The sequence below is a fragment of the Bacillus rossius genome, chromosome 3 (genome assembly GCF_032445375.1).
Source record: "Bacillus rossius redtenbacheri isolate Brsri chromosome 3, Brsri_v3, whole genome shotgun sequence".
In the NCBI taxonomy this organism is placed as follows: Eukaryota; Metazoa; Arthropoda; class Insecta; order Phasmatodea; family Bacillidae; genus Bacillus; species Bacillus rossius.
The window spans coordinates 73,389,127-73,404,951 of record NC_086332.1 but is presented as its reverse complement, the minus strand read 5'-3'; the positions used below and the strand labels follow the sequence as shown (position 1 = coordinate 73,404,951).

Sequence of the window (15,825 nt, the reverse complement as noted above, 5' to 3'; positions counted from 1 at the left end):
AAAGAAAATATACTCATTTAAAATTATGCAGTGGTCATATCGAATCGCCTCCTTCACAATATCGTGGCGACGGCCTTGCCCAGTGGCGGATCCAGAAGCTCATGATGGGAGGGTCTTGTTTTTAGGATACTTGTGCTTCCCAAGTAGCTCCTGCCCTGCCTTGGACTCACCACTGTTGGAATGTGTTTCCGGTAATTGTTCCTTACTAGGTAACCAATTTATATCCAAAGTGTTGTTATTCATATACTCAAAAAAAAAAATTTCGGTTATGGTTCAGTTTTGCCTCACGAACACATTTAACGGCTTACCTACTTTATTTTAACATTTTATATTAAAATACAATTGGATAAATTTCTCGGAAAAATTCCTCCTGGGGACAATGTTCCTTATCACACCTCCAGTTTTTATCAAAGCATTAGGCCTATAATGTCTATCTTCAAAATAAAAATATATGTTGGCAATTGTATAATTTCAAATCACAAACATGATCAACCACTTAGGTACATTATTTTAATAATTTACGTTAAAATACATTTAGATATGTTACACAGAACAATTTCTCCCGGGAACAATGTTCCTTAAAGTTTAATACATATTTGAAAAAACAAATATAATTTGGTAATTCTACAGCTTTGTATAACAAACACAAACAATTCCTTTATTTTAACATTGAATTAAAAAATACAAATCTATAGTACACAATAAGGGGTAATGCTCGGATATCAGGGCTTTTTAGACCGGAAAGAAAAAAAATTGGAAAACATGGTTTTCACACACTACATTCATCCCTAAATTTACTCCGAAGGGATGATTTCATAATTCCTCCTAGTTTGTAAAAAAATTATATTTTCATATCTTATATTCCAATACCTGTGTATTCATGCCAGCACCGACATTCATTGTTTACCTGTGTGGGTTTTAATTTTTTTTTTCGAGAATTTTAATGTAGATGTAATAATGAAATTTGTTTAAATAACAACTGTATTGCACTATAAGGAATTTTCAATGCTTATATTCCATGTTTGTTGTTTTATTAGAATAAGTAATTGTATTACAAAGTGTTTGTTTGATACATTGCATTTACAGTACATCCTGTTTTGAGTCATGAACGGACGAGTCTAAAGGGAGGAAAAATTTGAATAGAATTGTTACTTAATGTCATTGATTTTCTGTGTGGAATACTGAAGTAGCCGACACGTTGAATTTTGCAGTATCTGCAAGGAATTCTTTGATTACAGCCATCGTATATTCTGTGTTTGATATGGCAGGTGTTTCACGTATCCCAGTTCATCCCTAGATCCTGAAGGCTTGATCCTGTGGTACATGATGCTTGCTGTTTTAGTTCAGTACATCGTAAGATCCTGCACATGAAAGAAATTGTGAAATAAGAAAAAAATATGATTGTAGGTTGAAAAAAAATCCTTTTTATTCAATTTATTATCATAAATCATTAATATATGACAATATATATATTTTTAAGTAAACGATCTTCCAACATAATGAATTAAAACAGCGAGCATCATGTACCACAGGATCAAGCCTTCGGGATTCAGGGATAAACTTCAATATATGAAACAAAAAAATTAGCATATTTGTAATTCTCCATACTTAGTTGGCCACAGTTATGTTAAACAAAGAGATACACAATAGCAGGTAAAAAATGAATGGTGGCGGCAGTGTGAAAACACAGGTATTGTAAAGTAAGCTTTAAACTGTTATTTTTTCACAAACCAGTAGACATTAAGAAACCATCCCTTCAGGGTAAATTTAGGGACATGTGTAGTGTGTGAAAACAATGTTTGCAGATTTTTTTCATTCCGTTCTAAAAATCCCCTATAAAGGAAAATTACTCAATAAGGAACAATTAGTTTCTCGTGTATGGAAAATTTCTGAAACTAATCTTCAAATAGGCCTAGGCAGCTTAAGAATAAAAATTTTTTTACATAGATAGTTGTAACATTTATTATCTGCACTGAGAGGTACTGCTTGATAAAATGTTGGGTTGCAAAACCTGCAACTTCAGTTCCTCCCCCAAACCACCCCAATTTCCGGGAGATACTGCAGTTAAAGGACTACATTTCATGCTATTATAAATATACCATACTGGTGGAATTAGCAAACACAAGAAAAAAACCTGTAGTAGGCCTAAAATGTTAAGTGTTAAATGTGTGACATTATTTCGCATAACTCTAATAAGATAACATAAAACATGCTTAATTTCCAGTTTATGAGATGATTGTCAATTATGGTTCCTGGAGGAAATAAAAGTGGTCAAAAGTTTCCAACAGAAAATAGTAAAATGTTTCTTAACAGTTGCGTTATGATGAAAGAAATAAGACTAATTACATACCGTAAACTGGGGATACTTTGAACACGGGGGAAACTTTGAACACTTTTTCAGAAATTGATATTGACGTCTATAGAAAGTTTTCCTGTCTAATTTCACAGGTAAAACTTATGTTGGTATGTTTTTTGTACTATATTTAAGCGTTTTGGTGCAACTGGCCTACAGAGGTTTTACTCATATCTCTTTGGTGGATATTCAAAATGGTTGCTAATTTTCACTAAAATTATTATCTGGGACAACTTTAATCTCTAAAAAGGTTAGTATTTAAGTTAACCACTTTATTTACTGGTTTTCTAGTTTACAAAGATGTTGGTAATATATTTTACTCATGAACAGTGCATTGATTTGGAATATTTGCATGTTATGTTCAATAACTACAAATTTGAAATTTTCTAATCTAAAATGGGGTAACTTTGAACATTGTTCAAAGTTCCCCCAAGCCGAATAAATTATTTCATTCATTCCCTCTTCGCTATTTATGCTGTTTTACTATTCAGTTATGGTACTTTGTTGTTAAAATGTTATTTGTGTTGTGTTATATGAGTCTGTATTTGTTTTGTTTGACAGATAATGCCAAGAAAACATTTTCGTAGGATAGATGCACGTGCATACCAGAATTATACCACACAAAATCTGGATCAAGCTCTGAAAAATGTGTTGCAAGGGAAAATGACATTAAGAAAAGCTAGTAAGCAATTTTCTATTCCATTGGGAACCCTAAGCCATAAGTTAAGAAATAAACGCACAAATAGCATTGGACGACCATTAGTATTTTCTGCCGATGAAGAAAATAGTTTTGTTGACCACTTGATAAAGGTTGCTGAATGGGGATTTCCGTTCAACACATTAGACCTGAGAATGATGGCTAGTGCATATTTAAACATTAGAGGCCGCACAGTACCCTGTTTTAAGAATAACATTCCGAGTAGTGATTGGGCCTTAGCCTTTCTGAACAGGCACAGAGCCAAAATATCCAGACGTATGGGTCGAAACATCAGCATAAGTAGGGCTTCCTTATCTGCTGAAACAGTAAAGCAGTACTTTGACAATCTGACTGCTACACTGTTAAATGATGATGGTACTGAAGTCTCGCCAACAACCATATTCAACTATGACGAGACTAATTTGTCTGATGACCCTGGCCAAAAGAAATGCATTTTTAAGAGAGGGGTCAAATATACAGATAGAGTTCGAAGCAGTACCAAAAGCTCAATATCCATTATGTTCTGTGGTTCAGCATGTGGTTCTATGTTGTCTGCATATGTTGTCTATAAGGCAGAGCACATATGGTCCACTTGGACAGAAGGTGGTCCACCAAACACTCGATATAATCGCAGCAAGAGTGGATGGTTCGATATTGTTACTTTCAGTGACTGGTTTGAGACAGTGTTCGTTCCACATGTGAAGAACATTCCTGGGAAAAAAGTCTTGATAGGTGACAACCTGAGCAGCCATTTCAGCGAACGTGTTCTGAAGCTGGCACAAGAAAATGACATCGCCTTCACCTGTTTACCAGCAAATGGTACTCACCTGCTGCAACCTCTGGATATTGCATTTTATGGCCCATTGAAGCGGTACTGGAGAAATGTGCTGGACTTTTGGAAGTCATCATCAAAAAAGAAATCCCAAACACTCAGTAAAGATCAGTTTCCACGATTACTTACCAAACTGTATGAGAAACTATACTCTAGTGTGGCTGATACTAGTAATAATTTGACTGCAGGGTTAAGAAAATGTGGAATATACCCTCTGAATCCTACCATGGTAATGGCAAGACTACCTGATGGAATTTGTGACCAGTCTACAGAAAAGGAACTTGCACCCAATGCAGTTGTGTCAGAGGCAGTCGTCAGCATGCTCAAGGAAATGAGAGGAGTTGATGAGCCAGTGAGAAGACAGAGGAAAAGAAGAATTAATGTTGTGCCAGGAAAAAGTATCTCTGCATTTGACCTATTATTAGCAAGTAGTTCTACCCAACAGCAACAAAGCCAGAAGAGTATTGTAGAGGAAGATGACAATGGTACAAGCAGCGATGAAGATGTGTGTGCATTACAATAAAATAGTGAACACAATCATAGTGAACATGAAGATGATGAGCATGAGTATGGGATGGAAATTTTGAATGGTTCCTCAGACCATGTTCTAGTAGAAGAGGCTTTTTGTTTGGTCAAGTTTCAAGTGAAGAAATCCGTAAAACATTATGTTGGTAAGATTATAAATGTGTCTCAAGATAATGTTGGATCAACATGTGATGTAAAGTTTCTTCGGCACAGTCATAAAATGGCACTGAAGTTTTATTGGCCCAATGTAGCTGATGAAGGAACAGTTTGCAAGGAAGACATAGTGAGGTCATTGAGTGCTCCAAGGGTTGATAGACGAGGATTTCTAATTTTCAGTGAGAATGAGCTAGATTTGTATCTAAAAACACTTCATTAGATGCAGTTATGTGATTTCAAACTCTGCAAAGTTGAAATTTCTGGACTAAGATAATCTGATATAAAAATAAGTAGTTTCTAAAAATTTACAAACAAAATTTGTGTGTTGTTGTGCTTTAAATTTAATGTTATGACATAAAAAACATAATTTATTAATTTACTTAGTTTGTGAAACCTAGCAGGTGTTCAAAGTTGATTGTTAGCAATATTAGTTTGAATGCCAGTATAAAATAATGGTTGTTCAATGTTACCCCAATTGCAGGGAAACATTGAACACTGCATTTTTATTTAATTTTAATAGTAATTTTTTTTTATCTGACCAACTAAACTATGGTATCATTTTGGCTTCATGGTCCTCCTATTTTGGTGAAAAAAATTTCAATTAATACATTGTAAATATAAATTATATTTAATAAAAAAGTCAAAAAGTGTTCAAAGTATCCCCAGTTTACGGTACGTAATTGTTTACATATGTACCTATCTTAGCTTATTTTTAATTCGACAATGACAGTTAATTCTAACAATGAATAAGTTAAGGTTATTTTACCTACGTCAGCTGTAGTTTTAATCTTCGTCAAGCTGTAAACACACATGCATAATACTGTTCTGAAACCGCGACCGAAAGCTTACGAAGCTGCGAGTGGTTGTGGCATTGTAGGAAGACGATAACCTTGTGAAGGTGAAACTCTTGACATCATTTTGAGGGCATTCTCACTCATGGCGATCCTCCGTTGCTTCATCACATTTGACGATTGCGTAATGCACTGCCCGGAAAAATTAAAATGGCAGTGCACACTCACTTCTAACCGGCACATACACCACATCACAACATCGGGATCTCTGTGTGCGTCAACCATCTCTCCCCCAACACGTAACACCGACCGAAGGACCGAAGGCAATGACCTCGTTACGTCATGGCATCGTCAAGCAAGGTCAATAAGCCCCTCCGGCACCCTTTTCGAAACCAATTCCCCCCCTCCCCCCCCCCCCCCCCCCCCCCCCCCCCGTTCAACATTATAGAAAGAACCGACTAGAGTCTTTACTCTCTCAAAATTGCAGAAGCCACCGGTCAGCCGTGTTTCTTTATGTCATATTAACTGCGCAAAATGAGGACAAGTTTTCTACTCTAATATTCCTGGTCAATTTTGCGCATGAAATGCATCTTCACGAGACCGAAAAATATCAGTCAAAAATTATCATTAAAAAATCTAAATTTGCTTCAGGAAGATAAGTACGTGGTGATTTGCGCGATTTTGTTGGAAAGTAAACCTTTGTTGTTTGATTTTGATGACGTTCAAGAATATCCTTGGATTTACCTACAAACAAAGATTCAACCATTGTGTCTTAGGGATGGGCCAATTAAAATAATAAAAAAATCTTTAGTAGGTATTCGAAGGATTCAATTCGGAAGGAAAAGATTTTAAAATAAACTTGTATTCAAAAAAAATTTTATCGTTAAATGAACTAAAAAATAAAAAATAAAATTTAAATTAAGTTTTTGTCCGACAGCCGAATAATGCACCACAAATCTGTATAACTAAATGCGTGGGGTGCTCTCTGCTTTCATTTTCGTAACGACTATATCCTAAAATTAGTAATAGAATATTTAAGACAAATTATATCCAACATCCTATTATTAATTTTAAGTTCATTATTGTTATTAATTTTATATAGAAATTTTGGTAATGACTACATCCAAAATTTTAGAAATGACTAGGTATAGGTATCATAAAATTAATGTTAGAAATTATCTTACAAATAATTTTGATATTACTGATAAAAAAATTAAGGCAAATGATATCAAGCACCTAATTTTTAAAGTTAATACTGAAATTAATTTTATAAAATCATTTTCGTAATGACTATATCCTAAAAACAGTGACAAAATTTTAAGACTAATGATATGAAGCACCCTACTCTTATAGGCTGTATCCGAATACATAGGGATGCGTCCTTAGCACACACATCCCTACATCCCTTAGCAAATGCAGCCACAATGTAGAGGACGCATTTCTAATGGATGGATAGTATCCGAATACTTTTACTGCTCGCACCACCTGTTGACTGTCAGTCGTACTAATGTTCACACAGCCATTTTGTGTAGGGATATCTAGAATATTCAGCAAAACGTAAATAATAAATACCTACCAATTAAAAAAATAATGTAACGTGTATGTTATACATGTTAGCGATCCAAATAAAATACATTTTATAAATTGTTAACTTTAAAAATACTTATGAGTTTTGAATTATCCTTTAAGTTTAAATTCGTATTTTTATTATATTTATTAACGTCTTCATTTGTCTATGTTTAAGTTATCACTTTCGCTTATAATGCTTTAAACAAATCTTATGCTGAAAATCTGAAGTAATATTATACACAAACAAAATAAAACCCGATTCCGAAGCTAATGGATGTAGGGACGCGTTAGTGGATGCGAGTGTCGCATCCCTAGAAATCTCGAATTAGTGGATGCGTGAAGGGATGCATCGGCATCCCTTGTGAGAATTCGGATTCAACACAAAGATGGCCGCGTCCACTACGATGCACTTTTAGTGGATCCCTTAGCTAAGGGATCCATTAGGCCAGTATTCGGATACAGCCATAGTTATACCTTTACCTACAGAGTTGTGGTGCAATATTCGGCCGTTGGACAAAAACCTTAATTTTAAATTTGATTTTTTTATTTTTAGTTCATTCAACGATAAAAGCGTTTTTATTTAGTTTTTTGAAAATATAAGGTTTTTTTATTCTTAAAATAATTGTCATTTTTGATACAGTTGACACTGCCCATTTTGTACTTCGTTGTTTACTACAGCACATTAGCACTACAGCACTACCACAGAATTGCAGACATTAATTAAGATTAGGAAAACAATGTTTCAGCTTGCCAGTTACAAATAATTATGAAATTAAATAACAGACTTTTATGGATTTGAAAACATAATTTAAAGAAAGACTAATCATATTTTGTGAGTTCTAGGTAAAATGAAAGCTCTTAACCGTCTTTCAAGTATACCTATATCTACAGGCTTGAAACTAGGCAGGGATATTATTTATATTACGTACACATTAACTGAGCTCGGGGGTTTTCCTAAAATCAGCCTTCAAGACGGGTTACAGGAACGTTAGAGATTTTAGGGCTTTAACACCTCCCCCTGGCACATTTTCCACCATAACCAGACCTATTGGATCAGAAATACTCCTAACAAAAAAAAAAGAATATATTTTTAAAAATTCCCCCCCCCCCCCCCCTCCAAAGGGAAGAAAGTTGAACCCCGGACACATTTTTCACCATAAATCGACCTCGGAAACACTCTAAATAAAAAAGAATATATACCTTTTTTTTTTTCCCCGAAATTTGGGGTCATTAACCTCTCCTGCCTCCGAGGGGGAGAAAGTCGAAACCCGGTAACATTTTCCACCATAACCCGACCTCAGAAACACACTAAATCGAAAATAATATAATTTAAAATTTTCGAAATTTAAGGGACTTATCCTCTCTCTCCGGGCACATTTTCCACAATGACCCGACCTTTTGAATCGGAAACACTCCAAATTCAAAAATAATTGATTTTTAAAATTTACAAAATTTTGTGTTCTTAACCATCTACCCCCCCCCCCCCCCCCCCCCTAGGGGCACAGTCGACCCCGGGGCAAATTCCCACCATACCCCGACCTCATGAATACACATAAAGCATAGTTATTACCCATAGCTCGAAATTATGTTTTCTGACCTTCTGAACCCCCATTCCCCCTTAACACTAAGGTCTTAAGTTATCAAAATATTGTATTGTCAGATGTTCTTTATATGCATGCATAATTTCAACACATTCAGACATCGAAAAGTGGGTGAAAATTGAATGGAACGATTTTATTACATAGTCCATTCATTCCATTCATTCATACATACAGGTCAAGCTAATAGGAAATGGATGGTAAAAATAGAGGGAATAAAGTAAATTTAAAAAAACTGAGAACCTTAAATGTTCTAGGTCAATTTGTTTCTTGATGCCTTTCCTTTTACCATTTCCCAAGATATTGTTTTTTTTTTAACTTGTAATTATATAAATAAAATTAAATTTGTATTTATTCTGGAAACTTATTTCATGAATAAAACATTTTATGGGTTAAATGTTTTAACACCATAGATAATATTTTTCAGTTCTTGAAATATATTTCACTTTGGACACTTGAGACCTAGATCCGGGTTTAAGAGACAGATTCAAAGTAGGTACTCTTAGGATTCGAAATGAGAAAATTGGGATTTGACCCATCACTATTATTAATATAAGTTTGGCGATTATATCATAATGCACCACGTAGAACACTGTTGCTGCGCATTTTTTTACAGTATAACTCAGAGTTGCGATTGGCTACGTGGTGGTCGCAAGATGTCTCCGCCGTGCAAACATGGAAATGCAGGTAAGTTGCGCGCTTTGCAAAGTACGCAGAACAATGCCACAAAGCCATAAATCTAAAAGTAAATAAATGAGACATTGATAGACGGAAGTGCAGTGCAGTCGGCTATGCGGGGCACTGCGCGGGTGCAAATGCCATTTAGTCGTATACAATAAGTCCCAGGTCTACCATCAGTCTACCCTTCACTAGTCTACCACTGCCCAGTGCTATTCCCACGCGTGTGATATCATGCAAGTAAAGCCCGCCGCACACGGTACAATATCCCTTACAATATTGTAAGCTAGGAGTCGTACTGGCTCTACTACTAGTTTCTTCACTCGAATTCAAACTGGATACTAGTAGCTGTACTATCTGGGCTACTGGTTTTGCGTAATAAACTGCGTCATATTTTCGTTGCTTGCTGTGTTCCAATATTTAAGGAGTGGCCAATCAGAACTCACGAAAACAGCACGAGGGGTTGTTTACACTTTTAAGCGCGCATGTCGTGATAAAAATGGACGGAAATAAGCGGAATAGTGACCAACTCCTCGTTTTAATAAATGCATACAAAGAAGAGCCTTATTTGTATGCAGTAAAGAATGTGAATTATCATAATAACAATTTGTTGTGGAGAATATTCTCTTAACAAAACTAGTAAGCCAGCTAGAATCGTGTGCAGCAGAAACTTGTAGCGCACCTAGTGTTTCAGCTTGTAGCCTACACAGTACAGAAACCAGTAAGCATTCTAGTAAGCAAACTAGTAGAAAATATTGTACCGTGTGCGGTGGGCTTAAGTGGATATACTTTATATTAATGCTTACCTTAGGTAGTACACAGACATGTTACATTATAATACAATTTTGTAGGTTACAAGAAAACTCAGTGGATTATTGTTATTATTATTATTTTGTCACTGTCTCGTGAAGCTAACAACTTAATAAGGAAAACCTTTAAAGAATTATATTATAATCTATTTATTCTTTTTCTTTTCCTTAAGACATTTATTATTAAAAGACATGATCATGTTTAACTTTTTCTCACAAGCATCTGAACTTTGAAGTATACCTACTCATAAATATAAAAAAAACCTGAATCAGGGAACATGAATTTTAGAATTAAGAAGAAGGCTAGGTAGACTAATATCTCTACGAACTGAATAGTATTTAGGTACCATTCTAAAGTTTCATTTTAACTAGCTATAACATAGAGGTATTAGTCAATGGATTAGGTGTCTGTTCTGAAGTTAAAATCAACTGGTTAGCAAATGGTTGGCGAAACAAATCGAAGCTGTATCAAAGATAATTTGCTAGAAGTTTTTTTAAAAGCTTGAAAGGAACTATACATAATAATTAAAAATATCATCATGAAGTGAGAATGTTGCTAAACAAACTTGATAACAAAATATCTGCAAGGAATTAATAAACTTAATTATGACCAAACAGGGCAAATGTTACGCATACCAACTCCCTTACTTCTTACTTCTGAGCGACAATGTGTGCGTTAACATTTATGTAATATGCGATTGCCTTATTGTGCAAAACTGCCAATTAAATAAAAACGCATTCCTAATTTATAACTCAGGTACTGAATATTGTATTTTCTGATGTCGAAGATGATTAAAACTTAATTTTACCAAATCTCAACGGAAAAAAAAGTTCTCGCTTATCATATAAAACCAATAAATAAAATGCCCTTCTTCAAAGAAACAGTTGTGCATCGAATTCCATTGAGTATGAAATGAATAATGATCAAACTAGAGGTGGGTTGTTACAGCAATTTTCGGTATCTGTCCCAACCTGATACTGATACAGCATTGTACCATATTACAAGTCTCTGATACTTCTGTATCAGACGGTCCCAGGAGGCAACAAAGCTCCGCGTACGCAGACCGTGCGACCGGAAGGAGAATCTGATACATTATTTATCACGCCTGGTAATTCTCTACCTCTGATACTCTCATGCCCGCCTGATACAACCAGTATCAATCAGTTCAACATTCAGTTCGTCCTGGCCGTGTATCACCATGTTGCGGGCTGTCATGCTTTGTAGTTAGTATTTTTATAGTGAAATAAGGAATGGATAAGTGCACGAAAAAGACTTCATTTGTGTGGAATTTTTTCACGGAAAATAATGAGTTTGCTAATTGTAATTTGTGTAAACAAAAACTGAGTTATAAATCATCGACTAATCTGAAGAAACATTTGAAACGTAAACATTGATATAGTATGCTCACTAATGTACCTATCTGTTTTTTTATTTTTTATTTTTGATAAAATCGTGAATTTTTAATGTATAAAAACACTAGTTACTAATTGTTTTCGAAAAAAGAAAGTCCATATGTTGATTACATCTGTTATTAGTGTCAACTGAGAATTTATTTGCATTTTCATAGCTGTTAGGTGCACAAATATAAATATTATATCTTGTATTAATGTACTTTTTAATATTAAAATTTCATTAGTTTTATTATTGAACGAGACGGTGCACGCACTGCGCACTGAGCGTACTTTGAAGTAGGACAATAAACAAAACGACTTGTAACCAGGGCTGCCACTCTGATATTCATGAAAAACCTAGATAACCTAAAAAAAAAAAACCAGACGCATGGGTAAAAAACCCAGATGCGTCTAAAATGTTATTGTTGAAAATGTTTGCATACTAATTCAAAAATATAAACATAACTGGTTTTAATATAAAACAATTAATTACCTTACAAGACTGAAAACGGTTAAATACAACCAATACAAGAAAATTACACTGCAGCAAAATGGCTGTATAAGTAATTCTTGGACCAGCACAAATCATAAAAAAACCTACAAATATATACATGACAAAACAAACACCATCACTGCATTCTTTAAACCGGTAAATGTTTTTATAAAACTGCATCATGTACGTTAGTCTTTATTCAGAGTCTGATTCTACAAGATTGGTTTGAAGGTTAATTATTGCATTGGTTTTGTGTTCTGCAAGCCTCTTTGAAGAATGTGTCTAATTTAATATTCGACTTAGCTTCTTGAAAACTAGTTTTGTGTTTATATGTATTTTTGTGTGTGAAACACATAGACTTGTTTGCATTTATCAAACAGATATTGCAACAGATACAGTAGCTACTACCTTTATTATTGTTTTAGGTATAAAAATAATTAAAATTATAAAAAACCTAGAATTGTTGGAATTCATTATTTAAAAACCCAGAAACCCAAACACCATTGGAAAAACCCAGATCTGGGTGGAAAAACCCATGAGTGGCAGCCCTGCTTGTAACAATATCGCTTTGCGCCTCTCCTTCAAGGCTTCAACGCCTTCCCCTGCGCTTCCTCCCCTACATTCTTTCCCTTCTTTATCCCTTATTCGTCGTTCCTGCTCCCTCCCCTTTCACAAGCTCCGCCCAAGTGACCGTCATCTGCGATCGGGTACTGCGCTCATTGGCCGTGGTGTTGTTCCAGGTGAATTCTGAACTGATACTAAAGTCTCTGATACTTTTCAAGTGTACTCGTTTGCCGTTCCTGATACAGGCGCGTATCAGTGACAAAGTATCATGTTGATACTTTTCGACCCACCTCTAGATCAAACAAATCGTAACTGTATGCAGAATAAACAATGCCAGTCTTATTACGTAACATTTTACCCACGCAAAGTAATCATATTAGCCAATTAGACTTACAAATGCGTCATCATGTTTTAAAAGTTAGGTCTAATGTGTAAACATGTTTTTAAAACATGCCCCTAAAGCATCCTACCATTATTGCATCAGCGCTGTTCCCTGAGTATAATCTTGTAGTTGCAACATTTTGACGCGCCGAGTAGCGAATGCGAGATTACTAGTTTTTTATGTCATCACTGGTCATTGACATCATTCTGACCTTCGTTACTAGAGGATTTACCATAGGCCAAAATGAATCTACAGGCCAATGCAAGTTGCAAGTATAATTACGCAAAATGTGTTTGATAATCTTGAACCATGTGATAAGAAGCCCAGACAATGGTCCTCAGTCGCTAAAATTTTTATATTAGTAACTGGTCTCCGTACACAGAATATTAAATTAGATTAAATGGAACAGAAATATTCTTGTAAGATTACAGATATTTAAAATTTGTACATTTATATGAAAACAAATGTATCACTACATAATAGTGTTCGCAGTAATACTGGGTTTAGATTCTTACACAGGAATTTATGCTTTTCGTTGTCCCAGTATCCCCATTAGTTAAAGTTATTTGTAAACCATTCCCTAAACACACTACGCACATAATAATCATGATGTTGTCCCAGTATCCCCATTAGTTAAAGTTATTTGTAAACCGTTCCCTAAACACACTACGCACATAATAATCATTATACAACAAAATAATGTCAAAAGGTTTAATATTCGATTATCTTTTTTCTGGTTTAAAAAAATATGCTTGAATGAAACATCAAATAAAATATAAAATTATGCGCCGATTTTCGTACGAGTTACTCAGTATAATCTCGAGAGAAAAAAAAGGATTTAATTTAAACAAAAATATCCATAACACCTGCTGTACAAAGTTACAATATCTTTTTTGTTGTAATACAAACTATTTCTTGGCAACTGGTTTCTAAAGGAATCGTTTGTAAAAGTACAGAAAATTTTCCTGAGTAGAGCTGTTCGTAACAATAACATCTCACAATTGATCTTGACTTTTATTGCTAACATCTACCATGAAAATAATTGGGGGCGTGGCTGCCAAGTGGTTTAGAAGTGAAACCACCACACTTCAACAATCCACTTGAATGATAAAAAGAATATTAAATATTTATTTGAATGATAAAACTAAACAATGGTGGTTCACACTGAGGATTTACCGTTGTAACAAACAGAACGACGAGAAATCTGCAAAGACAGTTGTCTGACGCTCTACTTTATTCTTTTTCCCCCCCCTTCTCCCTCCTTCACGATGCCATCGAGTTCTCCACTCCTGAGCGTTGCTCGTTACGTTCAGATGACTCATCGCCTCGACTTACTCTTCTGGCTGTAACTAATTTTAATTTCAAAACGTGAAAAATGTTTAAAAAATATATTTAAATAATTTTTCCAAGATGGTTTAGGAAGCCTTTTTTGTTTTGTTTATGAATGATATGCTAAAACTAATTTGTTTTGCGACCAGGACCATATACAAACAGTTAATTGCTAGTGTTGAAAATAAAAATTGATCTTTAAAGTTGTCAAACCATTATAACAATAATAAATAGAGACAGGAAAAATTCGCGCTTTCAATGACCTAAAGGTTATCCTCCATGATCCTCTATGCACGCGGACAAATTACATCTGATTATTGGCTACTGACTCATGACACCTATTAAATAAGATGCTCGTGATTCGATGCTTCTTTTTTTTTAAGGATTTTAATTGGTCCAGAGTCCTTCAAATAAAATGTGGCCCTTGTCTGAACCAACAAAAATGTAAAAGCATTTGGATTCTAGCCTGTCACGAAATGAATCCGCGAATTTTTCAGGTGTGGTAATCAACTATCGTGTGGAACTGCTCTGAAAAGATATGCCAAAACACGTAAAGGACTTGCTTTGCACTCTAAGAAGACTGTAGAAATCGAGATATGCTTGTGATTTTTTTTTCCGTTCTTGTAGTAGAGTAGATATTATATAATTTTTTTTTTTTTAATTTTGTGGGGTTTTTATTTATCGAACCTGACACTTTTTTGTAATATTAATTAAATAATAAGTGTTTTACCTAAAATTAACTTTTTTGCATCAGTCAAGGATTGCACCAAGATGATCGAATCAACCATTATTTTAACAAGTAATTTTGTTTACGAATTATTAATTTTTTTCCGAATATCTTTGTTTAATTTTTTTTTAAATTTAAATAATCACCAAAAATAACACACAGCCATCATAGGGACTACAAAATCATTTGGGAAACTACCACCTTTAGTGCCAATTAAATAACACTATACCAGAGATAAGTAGCATTCGCTGCTTCATTTCACAATAGTCTAAAATTCAAACCTTTGGCTGTTTCTGCTATTGGCATACAGTTTATCTGCAGCACTCCGAACCAATGAAAAATTCTCAATCAAAGAAGTATCGAAAAATGATAACGGTTGCATCATATAGGTATGTTTTAACGATCGCGGAGTCCCCTAGGGGGTCATCGAATCCCAAAATTTGGTCTGCCTTCATGTATAAAATACCTACTATAAATATATTTTTATTTTCTTTTATGATATATTAAAATGCACTCGATGCCCAGCTGCTTCGTCGATTTCCCATGAGAAGTCCATTGGTGCGATGCCCTCGTTTGACTCACACATCCTCGAACCCAACCTCTGCAGTTTCCCTTGAGGCCGGTCCCATCTGGTCCCAAACACTCACTGCAAGCACTGCTCGTTTATCAAATCACAAGGTACACACTTGCTTGCCCAGATGGGGCCGAACCTGCATATTAAAAAAAAAAATCTAAATAACCTTTAAAAAATTCGTACAATCACATAACACATACGATGCTAAAGTGTTTTGACTCCCAGCTAGTCTCGAAATCGGTTTTGCAATACATGCCCCTATGTAGATACTCGGAATTTTCGCGGAATTATCTGGCCTCAGGGTAGGATTAAAAGTCACAGGTATGCTCAACACGTGATTACTTTCCCATTGGTTG

At 34.9% G+C, this 15,825-nt stretch overlaps 2 protein-coding genes across 3 annotated transcripts in view; one reads left to right on the top strand and one right to left on the bottom strand.

The window, feature by feature from the left end:
• The window catches only part of LOC134530892 (phosphoserine phosphatase), an 85,210-nt gene that overhangs the window by 30,500 nt on the left and 38,885 nt on the right, over positions 1-15,825 (bottom strand). The window contains exon 1 of one of the 2 annotated variants that reach the window (XM_063366170.1): positions 2,351-2,534. The exons of the other annotated variant lie outside the window; for it this stretch is intronic. The gene's annotated coding sequence lies outside the window, so the exon portion shown is untranslated. Of the gene's footprint in view, positions 1-2,350; positions 2,535-15,825 lie in introns of those variants that run through there. 2 annotated transcript variants of the gene reach the window in all.
• LOC134530891 (uncharacterized) lies at positions 2,357-5,229 on the top strand. Its single transcript, XM_063366169.1, has 2 exons — positions 2,357-2,603; positions 2,915-5,229. Exon 2 carries the CDS (start codon positions 2,918-2,920, stop codon positions 4,403-4,405), a length of 1,488 nt encoding a protein of 495 aa, XP_063222239.1. The 5' UTR covers positions 2,357-2,603; positions 2,915-2,917; the 3' UTR covers positions 4,406-5,229.

What these genes read in the sequence shown, in the direction of transcription:
- LOC134530891 (XM_063366169.1), top strand. Translation starts at nt 2,918, where the DNA reads ATGCCAAGAAAACATTTTCGTAGGATAGATGCACGTGCATACCAGAAT.